Source organism: Otolemur garnettii, unplaced genomic scaffold (genome assembly GCF_000181295.1).
Source record: "Otolemur garnettii isolate 467f Iridium unplaced genomic scaffold, OtoGar3 scaffold00037, whole genome shotgun sequence".
In the NCBI taxonomy this organism is placed as follows: domain Eukaryota; kingdom Metazoa; phylum Chordata; class Mammalia; order Primates; family Galagidae; genus Otolemur; species Otolemur garnettii.
Window position 1 is genome coordinate 11,255,696 of NW_003852432.1, and position 25,438 is coordinate 11,281,133.

The 25,438-nt window shown below is 41.8% G+C and overlaps 1 protein-coding gene across 2 annotated transcripts in view; it reads right to left on the reverse strand.

Moving 5' to 3' along the window:
• Positions 1–1,390: 1,390 nt before the first annotated feature.
• MET (MET proto-oncogene, receptor tyrosine kinase) overlaps positions 1,391–25,438 on the reverse strand; it is a 115,307-nt gene continuing 91,259 nt past the window's right edge. The window contains exons 15-21 of one of the 2 annotated variants that reach the window (XM_012805169.2): positions 23,539–23,769; positions 21,367–21,447; positions 19,259–19,440; positions 16,285–16,394; positions 14,914–15,079; positions 3,753–3,889; positions 1,391–3,640 (exon numbers count right to left, since the gene is read on the reverse strand). In XM_012805169.2, coding sequence (XP_012660623.2) covers positions 3,430–3,640; positions 3,753–3,889; positions 14,914–15,079; positions 16,285–16,394; positions 19,259–19,440; positions 21,367–21,447; positions 23,539–23,769 — 1,118 coding nt within the window. In that variant the 3' untranslated portion in view covers positions 1,391–3,429. The remainder of the gene's footprint in view (positions 3,641–3,752; positions 3,890–14,913; positions 15,080–16,284; positions 16,395–19,258; positions 19,441–21,366; positions 21,448–23,538; positions 23,770–25,438) is intronic. The other variant, XM_023513203.1, reaches the window with a different exon arrangement.

Genomic DNA, 25,438 nt, shown 5'->3' on the forward strand with positions numbered 1-25,438 from the left:
AGTGAGTATTTGTTGAGTTAAAAACAAAATACTGGTCAATTTCTTTTATAGGATTCTATCTTGTTTCCCGAACTGAATTGGGTAGATTAACAATGCAAGGTGTCAGCATTTGATGTATTTATACTGGTTTTACATCTCTTCCCCATATTTTTAAAAGGATGGAATCCTCTGTGTAGGTCAGAGAGAGCAAGAATATAATTGATGCCTACATTGTGAAGTGAAAATCCTGTGGTAATTAAAAATTCAAGCACGATTTTGCAAAGGGGTATCTTTTTATTTCCCTTTCCCCGGAAAGGTCTGCTCGCTCCATATCACTGTTCTCCAAACACCATGGGACCTACACAGGCAATAACTTTGTCCATGGTGATTTAAAGTGATTGATTGAAGATAAGAAAATGCTGTTTCAATTAGGCAATTATTTGAGACTCAACTGAGTGCCAGAAATCAGGGGTCTAATGATGACAGGTTCTCATCTTACAGGGCAGAGTCCAGATTGAACTTCCCAAGGCAGTTGTCCTCAACCTTCCTAATGCCGTGGCCCTTTAACACAGTTCCTGTGGGTCGTGACTCACAGGTTGAGAACCACTGTCCTAAGGGAATGTATGTACCTTGTGGCTGGAAGAGGCTTTGGCCACTTCAATTCCTGTACAGAAATTGAATTATCTCCCAATAAAGAATCATGGTATTTTGTGTTTTAAACTTAGTTCCTTTAAAAATCAGATTTTCCCAAGTGTCATAATTCTTAGATAAATGGAATATTACCTTTGAATTCCTTTCCCATTATAAACACACACGGGGAGAAACTGAAGGTATTTTCTCTGGTAAGTGGGGATTCCTGAGGGGTGGGCACCTGTGTAGGTGGAAAGAGTAGTTTTGAGGGGGCAAGAAGGTCTCTCCCTCCATCTGTGCTAATGCAAGGGGCCATGTCTCCACTGTCCTATTTTCTAGTCTAAGGGATACACCTTGATGGAGAGGAATACCATGCCAAAATAGGAACCAGGTACTCTAGCCATTGGAAGATTGTCAGAAAAATATAGGTAATTCAGGGCGGTGCCTATGGCTCAAAGGAGTAGGGCACCGGCCCCATATGCCGGAGGTGGTGGGTTCAAACCCAGCTCCAGCCAAAAACTACAAAAAAAAAAAAAAAAACCCAAAACAACCAAAAATAGGTAATTCAGCAACTCAGAGAAAACCACCTTTAGAAAGACAGAGACTTCCCCAGATTCAGGGATGCAAGTTCTTTTAGCTATTACCTGTGCATTAGCTTGACAAAGCGCTCCTCTATGGAGGAGCTCAGTGCAGCCAGGTGAAATCAGTCTTGGGCTTCCTCTGTCATTATATAAACGGAGTAGATAATCAAGCATGACTAGCAATAATCAACTCTCTGTACACAAGATGTTACATGACTTTATTTTAATAGTACGATTTCTCAGAACAATAGGTATTAACATACAAAGTACCATTCAGCTCAACTGCAGCTATAGGCAGTGACAAGTATCTAATTCCTAGAAGAATCACTTACTCCCTCGATCTGTTCAAACAGGTTAACCTAAGGACAAGTTTATAAATAGCAAACCTGACTTTCACACTGCCGTGTTTTCAAGCATGTATATACAGGTGTGCAGTCCCGCTGGCGGGTTGTTTTCACAGCTCTTTCTGATCTCCAGGCTTTCGTTCTCCTGATCTCGGGAGACAAAGGTATTTCTTTCTGCAGCACAATTTTTTTTTTTTTTTGTCATCACCACTTACAATACTCTGTAAATTAGTATTGTTTTTTACATTCATGAAATAGTGATATTTAAACTGAAATATTTCCTCAGTACAATTCCTTGTGTCTTTTGGCAAGTCGCACCATTGTCAAAAAAGCTTTTGGTTGTAATCATTTTCCTGCAACAACAGCCAAACTCAACTATTGAGTTTCAGGGTGACATACTCCCTTCTTGCTTGCTGTGTTAACCCTTGGCTTCAGGTCCTGGTGATGTAATGAGGGTGGGGTGTACTGGCAATCAGTACATTTCCTTATCACAATTTACAACCATTGAAAGCCATGCTGTTATTAATCTTCGTCTGACATACCTTTTCTGAAATGTTCACAGTGCAGTACTTTTTGTAGCCTAACAAAATTTTTCTTATATCATTAAAAATAAACATTTTTATAAAAATATAACACTTTGAATGTTTACATCAACAAAACCAGTTAGAGTAAGCTACACCACATGCACTCTACAGTAGTAAGCACAAAATTCCACCCAACGGAATATCACAGAAGTCTATTCATCTGGGGGAAATAGCCAGAATTTTCAATTGCTCTTTTTTTCCAAAATATGTTTTGCTCAAAACAAAACATGTCATAATGCCAGATGGGACTCCCCAAAAGTTATCTCCAATTGTGAGCTGTGAAGCTGTCACCTGAGAAAAAGGCTAATATTGCCAATCCATTGATCCTGTCTCTGTTCAGCTTATGCGCTGTGATTACAATCAATGAACCTTTTAGTAAAATGTATTCTGCTTTAAAAACATGATGAGTTACCTTTAAAAATATTGATCATCACACATTACTGGTTTTATTTTCAGAGTTGTCATTAAAAAGAAAATACAGACAAAACATCTACATATCCATATTCATCATTAGCTCAGAGCAGTATCGTTCTCAAACAGTTGATTTTTTAATGACAGCTAAATATTTCATCGTACTAAAGCTATTTCATGAAAATCTTCTTAATGTCGTCTATGTACAATATGTAAGTATCCCTGTTTATTTATAAACACATTTTGGGTCATGCTGTTTTGAAACTTTGACTGCAATGCCCTATGGATATTCCGCCAACAAAAGGAATGTTCATACAAAAATTTTAAAAGGAATGTTTACCTAATGGGTGAATGACAACATCCGTAATGAAAATGGCAGTGACCATACAATGCATAATATTTTTTTAAAACACTAAAATTCTAAATGAGTGGCCTGGTCCTGCAGCTGCCATGTCTGTCCTGGCCATCACCATCTCTTCTGGATTTTCTGTGATCAAGAAGCCCTTAAAATCCATTGCCTCAGGTCCTCATATGAATTCAAGTAGGGTCCCTGCCTCAGGTCCTCATATGAATTCAAGTAGGGTCCCGATTCAATCCAGAATTCAGGTTTTGGACTCCAAGGTGACAGGAGTGTCATCAAAGCTGCAGGGTTGCTGTTGGGTCCCTGGCCTGTGGGACCAAAGCCTCTGGTTCCGATGGTTTGTCAGATGAGAAATTCCTTAGGCTCCAGCAATTTAAATAACAATACAAAATCCTATAATAGTGCAATTTTGGCAAAAGCAAAAAAATATCGACCTTTCAAAGGTCAGGCAGTGAAAAAACTTCTGGACAAAGTGTGGACTGTTGTTTGGACTCGTACTATGGTGTCCCCCAGGAGGGGGCTCATGGGATATCCATCTATCATGTGTCCACCTCACCATCGATGTTATCTTGCGATGACAGCAGAGAGGGATATGGAGCAACACATTTCACATTCACATAAGTAGCATTCACATGGACGTAGTGTTCTCCGATGAAAGTAGAGAAGATTGCCGATATCCTAGAGACCAGTTCAGAAAAGGATGGGCGCATTTCGGCTTTAGGGTGCCAGCATTTTAGCATCACTTCATACCTGTCTCAGAAAGAAAGAAGTGCTGTGAGAGACCCCTCAAAGATAAGCGTTTCTATAAACGTGAAGAATATAAGAGGTGCAGGAAGGGGATTCTGTTGCAATTCCTACTTACAAGGGGTCTGGGCAGTATTCGGGTTGTAAGAGCCTTCTGCCTTGTAACAAGTAAACAGTTATATCGAAGGTGTTGACGTCAGGGTAAGGTGGGGCTCCTCTCGTCATCAGCTCCCAGAGGAGCACACCAAAGGACCACTAGAAAACAAGAAAATGGGAAGTCCAGGTGAGAGAAGGGTGACCACACAAATACTAAAGAAAATCACCAGGTATCCATAACTAAACTGGGCTTAAGACATTCAATACTATTGTTGTTTTGAGGGAAAATGTCCTTAGGGATAATTATTAAACTATATATTTCATGACCTATTTAGAACAGAATCAGATAAACTTTAGATTACAATTAAATGTAAAGTTTTCAAAAAGAATATCTGCAGTCTACATGATTGAGATTTCACCTGTAATTAGTAGAGAACATTTTCTAAGTTCTCTTTTGCAGGGTTAAAGCACTAGCATGTTTCTGTCCTTCTCTTTTCCAATAGTTTCACTATAATTTTACATTATTAGTAAAAAAGGAAGATAAAGAAAGCCATTCAGAATTTAAATTGCGGGATTTCAGAATGAATATAAATATTCTTCGAGAAATGTGATTATATCTAAATGTTAATGTTAAAAGGGAAAATCCACATCAGTGTAAGTAAAAATCCATATTAAAAATCAGAAATAATAAAACTGCTAGGCAACAAATCCATCTATTAAAAAAAGTTAATTTCAATTAGACTATAATTTGAAAATGTTATAGTACAAGATTAATTTAAAAGAGCTGTATCAGGACTTTATAGGAAGATCACAGGGACACAGAGAGGCTAAATGACTTGCTAAAAATTGCCCAATACATCTCTTTACACACTGGGGTAAACATTTAAGGGTTCTTGACCTTTGGATTTTGCTTGGTATATTGAACCTCACTAAATATGCAATTTCTTGATTTAAAGCACTCTGCTCAGAATAGTTTAGTCATACATATAACTCCCCCCTGATGTGTGCCCAGGCAAGAACACCACTAGGAGAGTAGGTGAGTCTTCGTGAGTAAGTACCCCCTGGGCAGAGGCCCTGGGAAGGCAGTTCTTGCTTAGCAACCCTTCTGGGCTAGGAAGCACAAGAAAGAGGAATTAAGGCCTAAAGAAGAAGAAGCTTACAAGGGAAGGAGGATCCAGATTAGACAGGTGGAATAGGAAAATATAAGCCTGAGCCCCAAGTGTAGCTTGTGATACTCAGCAGGAGAATGAAGCATGCCTGTGAACTCTGCCACTGAAAGAAGGAAACTAGGTAGATTCTGTAGTTGCTGATACAAATTTCCAATAATGACTCTTTGTCTTTGTCCCAGTGCGAGAATCCTGGAGGACCACTGATGGCCTTGATCCAAATAGAAATCACAACCCCCTTTCCAGGTGGCAGCTAGATAACGCTGCTGTCTAACTCTGCTTTTCGGAATGGAAGTTTTCAAAGCCTGAAAATCTTAAGAGTTGCTTCTGACAATATCACTGTGTTCACCTTCAAGCTTCAGAATTTGCATTAAAATTTAAATCAATGTAACAAGTATTGACTGACCTTTGATCACATATAAGTAAGTTACTGTCCAAGTTACTGGATAGATCCCAGGGCTGAATGAACAGGGCTAAGAGTACTGTGTACATAAGTGTCACACAGGACAATAAGATAGTGGCTAATGTAGAGCAATAACATCAAAGAGGTACAAAGGTTCTGAAAAGGGCCCCGGTGTGAGAGTATGTGTGTTTGTATGGAACGGTAAGAATAATAGGTCACTCTGTTTGACAGGCTGGAGTAGGTGAAGGGATTAGGATTAGATGAGGTGGAAATGGCTCTGTGCTGGGGAGGTTTTTAAGTTTTGAATGTGGGTTAAACTAAAATCAATGGGATGTGTCTGAATTGTGCTCTGGGAGATGGCATCTGTAAATGCTATGCTTAAGACAAAAAGGAGAAGCTTATCCATGATACGGACATGAGTGAGGAGGTTTCTGGATAAGCACAGCAAGGGGTTGCCCCTGTGCACCGGCAACACGGAAGCCTAGCAGGCTTTACTCTGGACTCAGGGTGGTGAAAGTGAGTGGTCTGTCCTATAATGATTCATTCACCGGCGTTATATCCTGTAAACAAACATCTTGTTTATTTGATCCTTATAATAGATTGCAATCGGCTACAACTCTATCATGTAATTGGTTTTGTTTTAAGGATGAGGAAACCGAAGTTTTGAGAGGCAGATTCATTTTGTGACCCAGTCAGTTTCTGTGCTAGCCTAGGCTCTCTATACAGATTTGTCTGGAGATGAAGTCATAGAAAAGGCAGCAGAGTTGGATAAACTTCTGAGGAATTATAGGACTTGGGCAATACCTGGTTATTAGAGTAGCACTGGAGGAAAGTAAGACCTGACTGAACAAGAGAAGCACGAATCAAATAATGTGAGCAAGCGAGATGCCGAGTAAGAGAACACATTCTAGCAAGAACAAGATAAAGGTCACCGCAGTGTCACAGAGTGTTAGCACAGATAGGAAAGTCAGACATGGTAGAGAAAACACAAAAACAGATGGCGTAAACAAGTGGCATGCTGAGTAAGAGCACACACCATAACAAGACAAGATAAAGGAGCAGAGGCTGGTGGGGAGAAAGAGGGATGACACAGGGACGCCAGGGCCACTGTTCCTTTAAACACGTGCGCGCTCCGAACTCTCAGGAGCATACGCCATTGCTTGCTAATACACTTCTTTGCTCACTGGTTTAAACCTCTGTGCCCCTTGACTTCATTCTGCTTTTGTGAGGAGACAGGAACAGAGGTGCCCACATCAACCACCAAAAAGAGTGGGATGAGGAGGGGAGAGGGAGGCAGTTTTCAGGAAAATCACTACACTGTCCCCATCCCAATTCCCCTCTTTGCAGTGCAGGACCAGCAGGAAGGGGAAGGCACCATGAAGGGGGAGGATGGTGCCAGGGAGCTGACCACGGAGAGAGAAGCTGGTGTGTGGTGGGAGGTGAGAGGGCAGGGATGTGTGACATGTGCAGGGTGCGTTCAGAGAGGTGGAAACAGGTCAGGTTCAGTTTCAAGGCAGGAGAGCTCACTGTGTGGCACTGGGCAAGCCAGTTTGCACATCTGAGCATCAGCCTCTGAAGAAGCTCTGGCCTAACTTTACAAAGGTGATGATGAAAGCAGTTATTAGATCTGAGGGACAATTACAAGCCATAAAGAGTGACAGAAAGGGTTGCTGCTGAGGTAAGCAAGGGATGGACACAGGCAGATTTGAGCATTCGAGAATAGGCATTTTGAGATGTGACATCAAAACTGGGACTGATGAAAGATAAAAAAGGATAATTTTCAACAAAATTAAAAACTTCTGCTCTTTGAAAGAACCAGGAAAAAAATGAAAAGGTAATCAACAGACTAAAAAATATGCTTGCAGAAACAAATAAATACCCGTATCCAGAATAGATAAAGGACTCTAATAAGTCAATAGTAATAATAGAAACAAGCCAGTAAGAAACCCAGAAAATAAATTCTAAAACTTAAAACATAATAGGCAGAAGGTCTGAGCAGACACTTCACCAAAGGCAACGTAACGATGGCAAACAGGGACACAGCCAGGGGCTCAGCACCGTCTGTCACTAGGGAGATTTGGGTTAAAGAGAAAAGGGGACTCCACCACCACCAATCAGAACGACTGAAACCCGGAACACTGACATTGCCCAGTGCTGGTGATGATACGGCCACTTTGGAAAGCAGTAGGCACTTCTCATGAAGTTGAACATACGTTTATCTTGTAACCCAGTAGTAACTCCTACATACTTATCCAAAAGAAATAAAAATTATGTTGACCAAAAAGCCATTAAGTGAATGTCACAGCAGTTATAATTACGAATTGCTTGAAACTGTAAAGAAACCAAATGTCCTTTTCTTAAAACAAAGCTCTTGTTTGGTTTACATTTTAATATGTGCTTTTAGAAAATGCATCACAGAATTTATATCATTATGTTCATCAGAAAATGTTTGATTGTCGAGTAGAGGTTAAATAAGGTTAACACTCACCCTTCTTAGATAAGAATGTTTTTAGCAAGGATTATTTTGTAAAGAATGGGTATTCACACAGCATACTGATACCGATACCTTTCCACAGCTGTGGAATCAGAATTATTTATAGCATTCCAAATAGAAGAGGTAGCATTGTGTTATTGATTAAGGAATATTTTGAAGGATGTAGAGTTTTCAGTTCTATCTCTGCTTGCTTTGAGATTTGATTGGTTCATTCTGTTTACTTATCTTCATAATAGGCACAAGATGCACATCAAGCAGATACAATTTTTTCAACAGCTAGAACCTAAACATCCTGAGGTAAAAAATGTTTGCTTACAAGTGTGTAGAGAAGAGTTCTAATGAATTTTTTCATTTTTTTTTATTTTCTAAAATAATAATTTAAAGAGGAAGAAACCAAATGTCCTTCAACTGGTGAGTGGATAAATAAAAGATGGCATAACTGTACAATGAAATATTACTCAGAAATAAAGGGAATAAACTACTCTGCTATGGAATACTCTGTTATGCAATTTGGGGAGGGTCCTCAAAAAATTGAAAGTAAAATTATGTCATGGTCCAAGTGAACCTCCTTCTGGGTATACATCCAAAAGAACTGAAAACAGGATCTTGGAGAGAATTTGCACATCTCCGCCATTGCAGCACCATTCACAACAGCCCAGAGGTAGAAAAAACCCAAACATTCAATGACAGATGAATAGATAAAGAAAATATATAGATGTACACACACATACATATAAAATGGAATATTATCCAGCCTTAAAAAAGAAGGAAATCTTGTCATATGTTAACAACAGGCATGAAACTGGGAACCATTACGCTAAAATAAGCCAGTCAATAAAGACAAACATTGTATGATTCCACTTAACATGAGGTCTCTAAAGTAGTCAAATTCTTAAAAAGTAGAACGGTGGCTACCAAGAGCTGGTGGGGGAAGAAGAGTTATTGTTCAATGGATAGAGAGTTTTAGTTTTGCCAAGGTGGAAAAAGTTCTAGAGATTTAATCCACCACAATGTTTATGTAAGAGGTCTGACAGTTAAGTTTGTGCACTTGTCACCATGTCCTTCCAGTGGCAGCACCATACAGACACCTCGCGAAGGGTTCACAGCTGTGTTTGTGTTGACCTGCGGTGTGTCCTGCTTAGTAGCATTCATTATTGTGTTTTTCTGTGCTGTCACAAGAATGTCGGGGCTTGAATTAGAGCAATGAACAAACATCACATTTCTTGTTAACTTGGCAAGAGTGGAAGTGAAATCAGGGACATGTTAGTCCAAGTTTCGGGGGACAATGCCATGAAGAAAAGAGCAGTGTACAAATGGATGAAACCTTTTTCTGAGGGGAGAGAAAGTGTCATTGATGAGGAGACGTCAGGATGGCCAGTAACAAGTAGAACTGATGAAAACATTGCAAAAATTGTCAAATTGTGCATCAGAGTGGTTGGTTGCCTATGAGAAGCATAGCAGACCAAGTAATCATTGACAGAGAAACAGGAAAATCCTAACTGGAAGTCTTGGCGTGAGAAAGGTGTGTGCAAAAAACGGGCTCTTGCATCATGACGATGCACCAGCTCACATGGCACCGTCCATGAGGGAGTTTTTAGTCCGTAAACAAAGGACTGCATTGGAACACCCTCTCTGTTCACCTGACTGGCCCCCAACGACTTTTTTCTTTACCCAAAGATAAAGGAAATGTTGAAAAGAAGACATTTTGATGACATTCAGGACATTAAAGATAATATGACACTAGCGCCTATGGCCATTTCAGAGAAAGAGTTCCAAAATGCTTTGAAGGGTGGACTAGGCGCTGGTGTTGGTGCCCAGCTTCCCCAGGGGAGCACTTCCAAGGTGAACATAGTGCTATCCAGCAATGAGGTGTGCATGAGGTGTGTGGCACTTTTTCTAGGACACGTTTGTGAATTTGTCAGGCCTTGTAGTTAACTCTACCGTATGGTACCCTTAACAATGGTCAAGATGGTAAATGTTATGTGTGTTTTTTTTAGCACAATACAAAGGAATAAATTACTAACACTATTACACTACTGTTACCATGTGGAGGGCTCTCAAATGCATTGTGGCAAGTGAAAGGACACAGACTCAGAAGGCTCCTGACTGTACAATTCCATTTAGATGACATTCTAGAAAAGAAACATAGAGAAAGAAAACACATCTGGGATTTCCGTGTCTTGGGGGGCGGAGGCTGGCTACAGAGGGGCGAGGGAACTGTTTTATGCACAGATTGTAGTGGTGGCTACACAACTTGCATGCACTTGTCCAAACCTGAAGAATGATACACTAAAAAGGACGAGGTGGAGGTAAATCGCACAATGGTGAGGCCATTGATGTTATAGAAATCGGGAAGGGACGAATTGCCAGTTTGGCAGAAAAGAATTCGATTTTGAACATGGCAAATTTGTGATGCGATGACCACATATGGGTGGAAAGGATCCAAGGGAGCTGCTGATGGGAATGGTTGCAATTGTTGAGGGTCAACGATCCCCAAGAAAGTCCTGTGGGCCAGCTACATGGAGGCAGTGAGAGAAAGAAGAGAAGCCGTCACAGATAGAGAAAGTACAGGGGAAGCCAGATGATGCCGTGTCCCCGAAACCAAGGAAACAGGAAATTTCAAGAAGAGAGGGGTTGTCTACACTCCTAAGTGCTTCAGAAAGAGAGGCAGGCTGAGGGTTGAGGAAAGCCAGTTGGACTGAATAATAGAGCAGTCAAATAGAGGTTAATGAAAGAACTCGGACGCAGTGTGGGACACTGTGCATACCAGCTACGAGTCATTTTGAGTGCAGTAACATGCCAGTTTTGTTTGAATGGATTCAAAGAGTATTTGGACTTTAGCTGAACTGCATTTGGGCATTTGTTAGAAAGAGAACCTGATCTACAAGCAGGCGAGTCATTGCTTGTAGGTTGCAACACATACAGCATATTACATGCTTTCAGAAATATTTCCTGTTACCATTGAAAAATTGTGTTGTCCTGGAAGTGAAACTTGTGAAAATTTATGCATGTGATCAGTAATCCTCTTCTAAAGCAGCACTGTGTGTGGATGAATCAGGTGCAGCCTTTATGTGGTATGATATAGTGTCTTTCAATGAAAAGGAGAGACAAAGAGCACTGTCCTATCTGTGGAGGCCCATGTGAATTCCCAGTCCAGTATCTGAGTGGCTGATACTACGTGAGGAACACTGGGCCTTGTGCTGCTTGCTGGGGAGGAGGTGGCAGTGAGGGCTGTGTGTACACGTATGTGTGTGTGTGTGTCTGTCAAAAAAGCTCAGAATCCCAGCACTTGCCTTGAACAGCTAAAATTTCATCAGGCTCTTTTAAAAAATGGCTTTGCTGAATTATAATATATGGATCAGAAAATTCAGTGTATATAGTTAGTGTTGTGTAGTAAATTTATACACTGTATAGTTATCACAATCCAGATTTAGATCACTTCAACACTCCAGAAAATTCCCTCATGCCCATTGGTAGTCAATCCTCCTTCCCATCCTCAGCCTCAGACAACAACTGATTGGTTTTTTGCCACTATAGTTCTGCCTATTTCTAGAAATTTCATACAAATGGAATCACTTGACATGTAAACTTTTGAGTCGGCCTTCTTTCCCTTCCCCGTGTTTTGAGGCTCATCCGCGTTGTAGCAGGCATTAGTAGCTCCTTTAGATTGCTGAATGGCACCTTCTCCTTGTATGGACGGGCCACGTTCTGTTTATCCACCCACCAGTTGATGGACATTAAGATTACTCCTGGTTTTTGGCTATTATGAATAATACTTCTATGATCATTCAAGTGTTCGTGTGAGCATATATTTTCATTTCATGTCCTTATTAGCTAGCTATTCATATATTGCTTTAGTAAAATGTTTGTTCAAATCATTTTCCCACTCTAAATCATGGGTTATTTTGTCTTTGCTATCATTTGAATATATTCCCCCAAACTCATGTGTTGGAATTTTATTTATTTATTTTTTTCTTTCAGTTTTTTTTTGTTGTTTGTTTTGGCTGAGGCTGGGTTTGAACCCACCACCTCTGGTATGTGGGGCCGGTGCCCTACTCCTTGAGCCATAGGCAGCACCCCATGTGTTGGAATTTAATTTCCCCCAATGCCAAGATAGATTCTGCCCTCATGAGTGGATGGATGTCACTATCTCAGGGTTGGTTCATTATTGCGGTAAGGGCTTGTTATAAAAGCAAGTCTGGCCACTCCTTGCTGTCTCATCCCCACTGTCTCGCCCATGTGATGAGTGGGCAGGAGAGAGCAAGGAGTGGCCATCATACTCCCCACATTGTCATGCAGCAAGAAGGCCCTCACCAGACATGGCCCCTTGACTGGGCTTCCCGCTTTCCAGAACTGTGAGCCAAATAAATTTCTGTTGATTACAGATCACTCAGTCTGTGGCATTCTGTTACAGCAGTATAAAACAGACTAAGATGGTCTTCTTCGTTGAGTTGTGAGATTTGGCTCCAGCTTTTAATGGCAGACTAATGGTCAGGCCTGAATGACGAGTTTGTTCTACTTCCCTTACGCCTTCACCTGCCACCTTCCCTCACGAGTCTCCAGCCTCCTTCCCTGGCACCCACTCCTTTCATCTCTTTCGCGATCTTTCATGATCAGAATCCTAGGCTCAGCTCTACTATATATGCTGTTATCTCTTGTACTCAATCTCATGCACCCTGAAGTCCCATCCTCCACCAGGACCTGTGACACACTTATTTACTGAAAACAACCCCCAGTCACCTGGCTTATTCTCTAATGTTGCCTCCACCTCTTCACAGGTGCTGAAACTCAGTTTTCAAGTGAAGGCCACCTATTAATTTGAACCTCTTACCAATAGAGGCCACAGCTCTCCCTCCTGCTGACTCAGAGGGAGGCGGTGAAATGACTTCTGGCTTCCCAATACTGCATTCAGATCCCTGCCCCTGCCATCTCTTCATAGCTGCCAACCTGTTCTCTTTTCAAGTCCTGGCCTTCCAGGAACATATGTCCTGCCCAACTTGTTTGCTGATATCAGGGTCTGCACATTTTCCTTTATTGGTTGTTATCCTCAAGTGCTTCTCTACCTCCAGATATCCCAGTCCTCTTGACTCACTGTGTGTGAACAGAGCAAGTGCACTCTCCATTCCATCCAACAGACCTCACATTGCTCCAGTTACCTGGCTCCCAGACCCTCTGGTGCACTAGGCAGCAGTGAACCTTGCTCACCATCCCACTTCTTCTTAACCTTCTCTTCCTCTGGCTTCATGGTAGGCTCTTCTCCTGGGCCTCTTACCTCTCTGCTTTTCCTCCTCACTTTGACATATGCAATTCAACTGAATAATTGCTTTTGGATCCTCAAATGCATATTCCCAACCTTGCCCCCTACTGTGGGCTGAACTGTGTCCCCCAGAAATGCAAAGGTTGAAGCATTACTCCCCAGTGTGATAGTATTTGAAGATGGGGGTTTTTGAGAGGTAATTAGGTTCAGATGAGGTCCCTGTGGTGGGATTAGTGCCCTTATAAGAACAGACACTGGGAAACTTGCTCTTGTTCTCTCTTGGCCATGTGAGGACATGGAATGTGGGTGACCACCTACAAGCCAGGAAGAGAGCCCTCACCAGACCCTGACCACACTGGACTGCTACTTCTTGGACTTCTAGTGTTCAGAATGGTTAGAAATAGATTAGTCCGTGACATATTTTTGTAGCAGTCCACGCTGGGTAATACAACGTGTTTTACAATCTGCAGACCCACACTTCTAACTGTCTGATGGACTTCTGTGTCCAAATGGCCTACTCCCAAGTTCAACTCAGTACGTACAAGGTTCAACTTGGTATTTTTCTTCCTACTCTGCTTTTGTTCCTGTGCTTCACTTATTTGTTAATACATCAGGATTAACTTGGCTTACCTTTCACTGCTACCAGTTCCCTGATAAACACTGTTGATTCTGCCTCTGAGAGGCTTCTCCTTTCATCTTCCCTTTCTATTCTTGTTTCTGTACAAGGTCTGCCCCTCACTTTATTTTCTGGCTCTCACTCCTTTCAAGTCATCTCACCAAATGAAGAAGGACTGCAATCTAATCTGATTACATTTTTGTTTCCACATGCTCAGAGAATAAATCCCAGACTCTCTAGTTTGGTTTGCAAGGACCTCTATGGTCTAGTATAAATATATTTTTCTCAACTTATTCTCATAACTTCTCTCTGTGCTCTCCATCCTTGCCAAATCACCAATTAGGAACTGTTTCCTTTGAACTTTAAAGACGCTCGTACTTTCCTGCTCCTTTGCCTCAAATGAATGGGTAGCAAGTTTCCAGCTGCCCAATTCCAAACTTGCTATACATGAAGGCCCATTTCCATGGTCATCTTCCCCTAAGGTGTAAGGGGGATGTGGTGGATCTATCTGGCTGCCTGGGTGAGTGTCTTGCCCAGGAGTCCTCAAACTTTTTAAACAGGGGGCCAGTTTACTGTCCCTCAGCCTGTTGAAGGGCTGGACTGAGAGCCCCAGGACAAGTCAGCTGCTAAGCAGGACAGGCAGTGGCAGCAAAAACAGCCGGCGGGCCGGATAAATGTCCTAGGTGGCTACAAGTGGCCCGTGGGCCCTGAGGACGCCTGGTCTTGCCCATCCTCAGTGCTCAGGTGCATGACATCTGAACCTCGCTCTGTGATAGGAGGATGGCCAGTACAGATAAAGAGGGCACTTCCCCGGCTGGGTGCAGGGGTCATGCCCTTACTGCCTGGGCTGTCACAGTTACAGCTTCCAGACTTCTTGAGGTAGAATATCAGCTGCCCTTGGGCTAGAAGAGTCAAGCCTAATTCCAGTCCACTATGTCACAGTCACTGATCTCGTTTCTCCTCTTCCTCAATGCCAAAGCTCCTGAAAGACTGGGTTCATGCATAGTCAGTTCTGTGCTTCCCAGGGAGCTAGGAGTGTGCCCCTCTTGACAGGTATTTTTGAATAAATGAGTGAATTTATGAAAATAAAGTATGAGTACCTATCAGACAATCAAGTCCATTTTTACGTGTGAAGGAAATAGAAATTAGTGGTGTGAATTTTTTTTTAACCTTAAGTAGAACTAAAACTACAAAGAAAGTTGGGCATGAAAATAAGAGGAGAAAGTCAGGCACGATCAACACGTTACCACGTCTGACTTGGTGGTGAACTTCTGCGTCTGCAGACTTTCCAGAGCCATCCACTTCACGGGCAGCTTGGCACCTGTCTTGTTATGTACACTGTAGTATTCTTTATCATACATGTCTCTGGCAAGGCCAAAGTCAGCAACTTTGACAGTGAAATTCTCATCCAGCCTACAGAAAGGACAAAAATTATTACTGGTGGCTGAAACAGAATAATTTACTATGATGCTGAACATCTGTAGATTACAACAAGCAGCTTCCGTCTTTGAAGTCCCTAACTTCTGAAGGGAGCATTTCATCTGGCCCCTTTTGATTAAGGCTACATTACAACGGAGGTCTTGAATGAAAATGTTTGACATTTAGATCACAAATTCAACAGGCCAAGACAAGAGATCATGCATGGCATGGCATGTGAAAATCGTTTTTGCCTTAATGTAGATCTGGAGTGGTAAAGCTCTCTCTCCTCCCAGCTTTCCTTGATTGCTAAAGAGAATATGCCTAGAGACTACTCAGGCAGTCACCGATCTTCACTTGTCACTTACTAGCAATACTCAGTTTTAGGCGAGAGTAAGACAGGGGCTGTTATTTTACTTTTTCTTTCTCGAATGGGCTAGGCTAACCCATAAAATTTATATGCCCCACCACTGAGGTATTCTAGAGCTAGGATTTCACAGTAGGGCATGGAAGAAAAATAGTAAGGTTCAACAAAAGTCAAGTTCTGCTATCTGGGGCTATGCATCTTTTGTTTAAGCTGGCTTTTATGTAGCTATATTGACAAAAACCAAGGTAGGAAATTAATAGCATGGCTGTTTCATTCACACGTACCATAAGTCATGAATCAGTGCTATGCAAGGAAAGCACTAAATCAATTACAAACTGTTGACTGTTGTGTCACACAGCCAGGCAGCCAGACACAAATAAAGTTCTTTGTATATTCATTCCCCAAAACCATTTTTGGTATGGCTTCTGCAGGCTGATTTCAAATCCACTCTTGGGAAGCTACAATATATTGGTATTTGTGTTACCAGCCCTCTCCTTTTCACTGTATAATGCTGAAGATCAAATTCTCCCTCCCAAACACTAATGCAGTGTGAAACCACAACGTTGGGGGCTACTGGTGGGAAGGCCCAAAGAAAGCGAACGTACACAACAGCTGTTTAAGACCCCCTATGGAGAATCCCTTTTAAATTCTCTGTTTGATAAAGCCTGAAAGCCCCGCCCACATCCCCAGGGCTTACACATGGATTTAAACTGTAACGGAAATAAAGGACTTCTGCATAAGTAGAGAAAACAGTCCCACTAGCATAGAACAGTGGGAAACAGATTCCTCCTTGTCACTTAATTTGGGCTGTGGGCAGAGACATTCTAATACTTACATGCAGTTTCTTGCAGCCAAGTCTCTGTGCACAAACTTTTTGCTTGCAAGATATTTCATGCCTTTGGCTACTTGAAGACCAAAGCCAATAAGATCTTTTACAGTTGGGTTCTGCAATCAAAGAGAGTTGGAAAAGCATAAATTAAACATCTACTGTTCTAAACTCTGACCTTAATATTCTGAAATGTTTGTTTATAAAACTTGTCTCAAAAAATCACTTGTACCCTATAGATAGCATCAACCATTTAAGTATTACTGTATGCAAAGCACCAGATTAGATTTTTCTTTTTTTAAATTATGGCTAATTCTTATATACTTCTGTGAGGCTGGTGTACATTTTCGGTTTTCCAGATAGGTACATGGAAGTGTGTTCTTTTATTATTCTCCAGGTATGATGAGGCCAACAGTTCAAGAGACAATTGCCATTGAAAACTACTTGCAGTTTCTTGGCAGTGCCTATGGCGCCAGCCCCATGTGCTGGAAGTGGCGGGTTAAAACCCAGCCCTGGCCAAAAAAAAACCCCAAACCTACTTGCAGTTTCTAAGAGGAGGGGACACACCATGGCAAGTGGGGCCACATAGGGAAGCCCTGGAAATGGGCAGGAGACAGAGGGAGAGAGGAGAAATAGGCAGGAACCAGTGAGGTAGGGAAAGTAGGGTTAGGATGGGTTAATCAGAATAATTCCCACAGGCTCTGGGGTGGAGAGACTGCCCCTAGTTGACTAGTCCTTGGCCCTGGGGCGATTAGGGCAGGTGGATAGAGGCTCAGAGTGCTAGAGCTTGATAAAGAAGCTGGCTGGGGTGAGTGCTCCTGATCGGTTGGTTTGCATATGAAAGGAAAGCAAATGGGTGGCTATTAGCTTGCCCCAGGAGCCGCATTCCCTCCAGGGAAAGGTCCCAGATGTCAACGCATCTGAACCACATTACCTAAACTACTCAGAGGGTGAGCGGTGGAGTTAGGATTCTAACCTGAGTCTATTAGGCGGCAAAGGCTGCACTGCAGTGAAATCAGCTGCATCAGAAGCCTTCCTCCTGGTACTGAAGCACCAGTCCACTACTCCAGGTGCTCCGGACCCACACAGAGAATAGGATGTCCCATTCTCCACAAGTTCCCCCCACAAGATTGCGTGGACAGAGACATCCCTTTAGAAGCTATAAGAACTATATCTGAAATTATATAGGCACCAGTCTGGCCGGCAGCCGTGACCAGGGCCTGGTTCTCGGGAACAGGGAATCTTTTCAGCTGCCCCTGTGGAGTTTGTAAGCTCAAGAGGTAGTAAGTGGGGACTCTGCAAAAAGGGCATGGCCTGAAGCCAGTTCCACGTTCAGGTACATCTCTGTCTGTGGTTGTCACTTAGTATCCACTTCTTGGGTTAAGGAAGGCCGCGGCACTGTTCTGCACTGGATAATAGGAGGTCTCTATCATGCTTTCACCCTGGGGGAACAATACCCTACAGAAGCCGCACACCCAACTCGATTAATTCATCAGGGTAAAGACAAGAGTTCAAGTGGGGAAGGGGGTCTGTCAGGACAGTTTTGCACGTTGTACAGCAAACTCACCTTATCTGCAAAATATTCACTGCCAGGGAGTGTTTTATTCTTTTGGCTGAATGCAAAATATTTCTTTACTGTTTTAAAGTTTATTTTCTCTGAGAACTTTCGATTAGGAGTAAAGCTGCTCTACCACCTGCCACAGAGACTGGGCCGCAAGAACTGAGAGGGGGCCTGTGCATTCAGTCTGGGGGACTCTGTCCCCCACCCTGGCCTGTCTAAAACTTGCTTACCCCTTAGGTCCTGGTATAAAGGTCTTAAAGAAAAATTCCTACTTGCAAGAGCCTACAGAACTTTTTTGCAATCCTGTGCTCGTTCATTCAACAAATATTTCCTGACTGCTATGTGCTGAATATGGTTTGAGCTGTAAGAGTCACAGTAGTGAACGAAATACACAACCCCCCCACCCTCATGAGCTTGTGTTCCAGAGGGACTGAACATATGTATACATGTGTATGCATATACGTATGTACACATACATATATAGCTATTATTTGTGTTTATTGTCTAGTAAAGCACTATTCAATAGAAATATATAATTAAAAAATTTCTAGTCACCATATTAAAAACGTAAAAGAAACAGGTGAAATGAATTTTCACAGTATCTTTTTTTAACCCAATACATTTAAACTATTATTATTTCAACATGTAATCAATGCAAATAATCATTAATGAGACAGTTTACTTTCTTTTTACAAAATGATATATTCAGAACCTGGGATGTACTCTACACTTACAGCACATTTCAGTTTGAACTAGCCACCCTTCACGGGTGGCTGGCAGCTGCAGCCCTGGACAGCTTGGGCCTAGGGTACCAGCTGATAAGTGTGATGGAGGAGAACAGAACAGGGAAAAGGAGACTGAGCGAAGCTTGCGGGTAGGTGGGTCTGTTGCAATTTTAAACCGGTCAGGGAAACCTCATTTTGAAGATGACATTAGGGCAAAGAGCTGAAGATGAGGAAGTGAGATGTGTGGGTATTTGTGGGAAGAGTGCTCCAGGCTGAGGGAGCAACACGTGTAAGTAGGAGGTGGGTAGCAGTTAGAAACAGCAAGGGACTCATTTGTAGTTAATTCTTCAATGTCTTTGGAGTTAAAAGTCCACATGGGCCGAGGCTTACTCTGTCTCTGTTTCCCCTAGGCTGTGCTCAGTAGCTAGCTGGCAAGTAGAATGACCTCAAAGATGAGTAAATGTACTCACTGGGGTGAGGTAGAGCAGGGCTCAATGTGAGCACCATTGGTCCAGGAAACTCTTCCAGGCATCACTATCTTCCCATTAGGATAGAAGATTTTGAGGTGCATTTAAACACTACCAATATTTTACATGTACATGTTTGGCTAATAGCTAAGACTCAAAGCAGGCCCATTCTAAAAGGCTGACTGGCTCACAGCTGGTTCAGCAGTTAGTAAGCTTGGCAGGGTACGTACATGAGTCTCATTTCGAATGAAATTTCGAAGGTCTCCGTGTTTCATGTATGGCAGGACCACCAGGGGAGAGCCTTCACTGCGCAGGCAGATTCCCAAGAGCGATAGGACGTTGGGATGGCTAAAATCTTTCATGATGATTCCTTCAGTCAGAAACTGGGAAACTTCTCCTATGTCAGTGATTCCTGAGAAATCCAGTGGTGGAGACGTTAACCCCATTATGGAGAAGTGAAGACTTTGTCAGATTTAGATAGGGAGAGCAATGAACTGGAATACCATAGAGTTAGCATCTTGACCTGAGGCTTCAACCTCAACGTGTCCTTTTCACGATACATCTGGGTGAGTGATATCACCTTTGCACTGTGCCCTCAAGTCATCACCTGCATGCATTTTTGTAAGATAGAGTCCAACAACCAGTTTGTCTCATAGAAAGTTAGTATAAGGCTGGGTACAGTGGCTCACACCTATAATTTTTTTTTTTTTTTTGAGACAGAGCCTCAAGCTGTCACCCTGGGTAGTGTCGTGGCATCACACTTCACAGCAACCTCCAACTCCTGGGCTTAAGTGATTCTCCTGCCTCAGCCTCCCAAGTAGCTGGGACTACAGGTGCCCACCACAATGCCTGGCTAGTTTTTGGTTGTAGTTGTCAATTGTTGTTTGGCAGGCCCTGGTTGGATTTGAACCCATGAGCTCTGGTGTATGTGGCTGACGCCTTAGCCACTTGAGCCACAGGTGCTGAGCCATGCACCTGTAACTCTAACACTCTGGAAGGCTGATGTGGGTGGATTGCTTGAGCTCAGGAGTTCAAGACCAGCCTGAGGTAGAGTGAGACCCCATCTCTACTAAAAATAGAAAACTAGCCAGGCATCATGGCGGGCACCTAGTACTAGTTACTTGGGAGGCTGAGGCAAGAGGAAGTCTTGAGGGCAAGAGTTTCAGGTTGCTGTAAGCGATGTTGATGCCACAGCACTCTCCCCAGGGGGCCACAGTAAAGAGTGAAACACTATCTCAAAAACAAAAACAAAAACAAAACAAAACAAAAAAGAAAAAGAAAAAAATTAAACAAACTTAGCACAATGTTTGTACTTAGTTTTCATATAGATCATCCCTTTATTTACCTCTTGGTCAGACTTTCAATAAAATTAATCATATGGCAGGCCTCTCAAATGGACATTTATAGTAAAAACAAAGACTGAAATAGTTGTGGCAATAATGTGTCTTACAGGGAAACTTTCCATTTGTTCATTTAAAGCTTAGGAATTCCAATATGTTTGTAACATAGCTGGTTAACATTTTTCAGGCTGCTACAAATTGTAAGCAGAAACTTAGAAATGGACGTAGATAGAGCAAGCATGTGAGATCTCTCACCCAAGGTGGAGCCAGGAACACCCTAGTATGTGGAGGGTGTTGGGTGTATAATGTAGTAATTTATGGCCATAATGATAGCTCTTGAATCATCAATAAAGATTTAGTTTATGTTTGGAAGCATTCCCTGGTTTTTAACATGCATATGCATTTCATCTGATTCTCAATGACCACTAAAATTTAAAGACATGTTCCAGCATTAAAAAGGGGTTTTCACTTATTGAGGAAATTCCTTTACGTGGGATACCTCATTCCCCAAACATGCGGATAAGTGAGGTATTACCATACTTTTGCTTTTTCAATTTTCTGCCAGCATACTTTTCTCCTGTTTGTCTTGTTTCTTTTTTTTTATCTTTTTAATGGAAGTTGTGGTTAAAAAATAATTATAGTAATGCCTCTGGGTAATATGAGTCATTACTAATGTAGGTGCCAACATGCTTCCAATAGTTTCCATAAATGTCACTTGCAAAACAAATATTAAAGCCAAACAGTTGAGTGATAATTCAGTTCATCCAAGAACCTAATTTCTCTTACGCCCTTACTTAAGAGTGCTCTGAGGGATCCTATCAGAGGAAATACTACATATGAGCTTGGAACAAACTAAATTTTCAGGATTCGATGCATAATTTCAGCAGAGGCTGGTTTTTCCACAAGGGAAAGTGTAAATCAACATTTTACTATAAACTAACTGATGTTAGTTTGCAAACCACAACAGTACAATCCAGTGTTAAGTAAATTTAACTTACTATTCAAGGATTTCACAGCACAGTGAATTTTCTTGCCATCATTGTCCAACAAAGTCCCGTGATACACACAACCAAAATGGCCTATGTGAAAGAGGGAACCTGGTTAGTTTGCTTTATCTTATATGGCAAAAAGGGACATTTTGAAAATATTTTTAGTCAACAACAACACTCTGTGTGTGTGCTTATACATAGGAGTAGACGCAATACCTTTCACACAAAGATATAAGCACTATGTTTACTATATGATAAAAACCACAGGTGACATGACTGTTGTTAAAGGCTACTACAACAAAATATTCATAGTGGTACCACTGAAAATAGGAATAACATCTGCTTCATAAAAAATATTCTTTTTTTATCATTTTTTTTTATTGTTGGGGATTCATTGAGGGTACAAGAAAACGGGTTACACTGATTGTATCTGTTCAGTAAAGTCCCCCTTATAATTGTGTCTTGCCCCCAAAAGGTGTGTCACATGCTGAGACCCCCACCCCCTTCCTCCTTCCCTCTTATACTTGTGTCTTGCCTCCAAAAGGTGTGTCACACACAGAGACCCACCCCCTCCCTCCTTCCCTCTCTCTGCTCTTCTTTTCCCCCATCCCCTGACCTCCTTCTTTCTCAAAATATTCATTATTTTTCAGGATTAAACCATAGTTTTCAAATATGAAAATAAGGTTTTATCCACATGAAGAAATGCAATAAAATAAGCTCCCTATATTTCAAGAAACTGAATGAAACAAAAATATTGCCACTAAAAATAAGATTAATCTTACAGAATAAGGATTTCCCCCATTAGTCACTGGTTAATACGTCATCCAGGTTGGCAGAAACTGAAAGGCAGTTGCCCAAACGAAGCAAATTCATTCTGACTCATTTCAGCCAGTTCTCTCTGGTTTTAACCACATCATTTTCCCAATGGGAGCCTTTCATCCAGTGGCCGTAATTTTCCCCAGAGGTGCCAAAGTCTGAGAGCTGTGTAAGTCATTCACTAATTAATTCTCCCATCCAGCTAAGACACCCCGCGTGCCCGGCCATTCGGCTACCCGCCTCTAAGGCAAAGATGAGTAAAGTCAAACCTATGTTCTTGAGTGCTCACATTCTTCTGGAAAAAAATGTATAAATAAATAGTAGCTAGTATTTATGAAATCATTGATAATTATTACTTTCAAAGAGAAAAATAATTTCCAGTTAGCACCTTTCATGACAAAAAATTCTAATTTTGCAATGTGAAGAGTCAGAACACAATTAGTGAGGCCACACATTCTAAAGGTGTTATAGGCCCATAACAGAGCTATATATTACTCTGGAGCGAGGCATGGAAACATGTTTGTTAACAGGGAAACCGTTCTTTAGGGAGGAGAAGCATGGTAAGGATATATTCTGCAGTGTGTGATAGACGAATGTGTGGATGCCTCACGTTCTCATAAGGCCAATCATACCCAGAGCTCCTCCTGCATCACACTGGCAGGTGCCCATGCAACCTCTTGCAGTATATGTACAAATGAAAAGGATCAGGGGCCACTTAGTATTAAGGCCAAAAGCTTTTTAGAAATAAAAGAGAAGAGTGGAGTCCAGTTCCTCACTTCTGGTTGGCTTCTTTTCCTGCTAAATATTTCCTCAAATACTATTTATGCTAGCTGTTATTGCTGCTCTGGCTAGCTTATTACAAATACTCATTCCTCTTTGTACACAGAAATTGGAGTGCATTGTAGAGATGACATATGTTGCCTCAGATCAGGGAATGCTGTGAATTCCCTGTCTCCTGATGCTGTCCAGCAGCATATAAACTGCTATAAACCAGGCTTCAGAGAGTTTGTCATAAGAGAGAGGCTGGAGGGAGATATGAGTGAAAATGTAGGAACTTAAAAGAATGATTTTTAAAGGAAAGTAGATGGCACCTTCCAAGAAACCATAGTTGCCAGGATGGCCAAGATGAAGAACAAATGTGATTTAGTTCTGGCTTGTTTGGGAGATCAGCCCACCACTTCCACGCACAAGGGCAAATCCCTGTGGATGTGATTTGCAGGGCTGCAGAACCCAAATCAAGCACGTTGGTTATCAGTGCTCTGTCAGTTGCTTTCACCATTGTCTAAGTTCCTAATCTGCAAAGGCAGAAGATAAAATGCTTACTGGAAAATCGTATTTAACAGAAAGCGGAGTGGAAATACTTACCTCTTCCTATGACTTCATTGAAATGCACAATCAGGCTACTGGGCCCAATCACGACGTGCTGGACTGCCTGGACTAGCTCTGGATTTAGAGCACTGAGGTCAATGTGGACAGTATTTTGCAGTAATGGACTGGATATATCAGAGTCCCCGCTAGTTAGGATGGGGGACAAGTCTGTGAGAGGATACTGCACTTGTCTGCATGATCCATTCTGAGATGAGTTAGGAAACTGGTCTGCAAGATAAAGCAAAATGATTAGAGAACAACAGTGAAGCCTCATTCACTGGGGACTGCAGCAGGGGCGGCAAACTGAAAAATAAAGCTGAATTGTGCAATTAACTAAGTGGTGGTTATATCACTGAATGAGGCTAGGAAGAGCCTTTACAAAGAAACTGGCTTGATAAAAATGATCAGAAAAAATGATCAGAAAAGATACTGGCTTATATGCACATTTTATAAAATACTTACAAATTTTCTTTTAAGTAGACTAAGTACTAACTTTGAAAGCTGTGTTTACCCTCTTCATTTCCTGAGATGTCTCTTTTTTTTATTAATAGTAAAAAGCCATGCTTGAAGTTTATTTTTAAATCTACTATGTCCTTAAGAATGGGATGTGACAAAGGTAGGTCAGCAACTGCCTACTCCCAGCTCGAATATAAGACAATGAAAAAGATACCTTTTGAAAGACTAGTGTTTACTAATGGAATTAATTACTATTGTGCAAAACCTAGGAAAAAAATATGTAGGATTAGAAATGAAAGATGGGCTAAACCTCCAGGCCTGAAAGTTTTTTGCATTCATGGTAAATTCTCCATCGTGTGGCAACAGGGCACTGGGATTTAGTGTTAGTGTTCCTTAGAGAGGGCAGATTGAAAGCGGGCTAGTGTAGCACCCCATTGTTTAGTGGACAGCACTTGGAAAGGGGTGTGCATACCTTATAAGTTGATCTTTAAAACCTCTATAAAACCCTGAAGCAGGGTTCCCCTTCACAAGGAGGAATTTTGTTCATTTCAGGAAAAAGGAATTGCAATGGAAATATATTTTTAAATGCCAAATAGGGCAGAGAAGCCGCCAGTTGCTTTGCTCCTCCTGCTGGGATCACATGTATTAAGAAGGGGGCATCGTAACCCAGCAGCTGACTTAAAGATGAACTAAGTAGGCTAGTATTGACAATATTAACATGTTACACGGGGAGAGGGTTATGTGCATCTGTATGGGGTCCCTACTGGCACCAAGAAATGATGTTTGTTTGTAAAAGGGCAGGAGAATCAGAATTTGAAAGAAGGGTATAAAAGAAAGCCTGATGGTACACTGATTCTTTCTGACAACACTTGAGCATTTTTTAGTATTTTCCACAGCGAACAGTTTGAATAATAAATAAACTTGCCCAGAGTAATGAATCTCAAAAGTGGTTTGGGAAAAGCTTGGGGTGACACCTAGAGCTTTGGTTACAGTAGTCACTAGCCAGAAACATGGCAGACACAATCTCAGGGAAGTACCTGAAAGGCTGAGTGAATGAAGGAAGGAGGGAGCCTAGGTGGGTACCTGCTCCTTTAATCCCAAGGATTCAGGTTCTCCAAACCAGTCCCGGGGGACTGGAAATGCAAATGAGTCTCTCTAAACTCAGTTCTTCCATTTTCACTTCCCAAACTTTTGTACCTAGAGATCAAGGTTCTAAATTCTCAGGGATGCAGAGACTGAAAGGAGTCTTCAGTGAGACGAGCAAAGAGTCCTCTGGCACGAAAATTCCATTGACCCTTTGCTAAGTTCAAACGTGTGCAGAAACCAAGAGAATCATCAGTGTGTGATGCTGATGTCACACCACAGAGAATTCTAGGTCTCCATGGAAAAGACTGGTGAGAAGGCCGTAGGCACAAGAGAGAGAAGGACTGGTGAGAAGGCC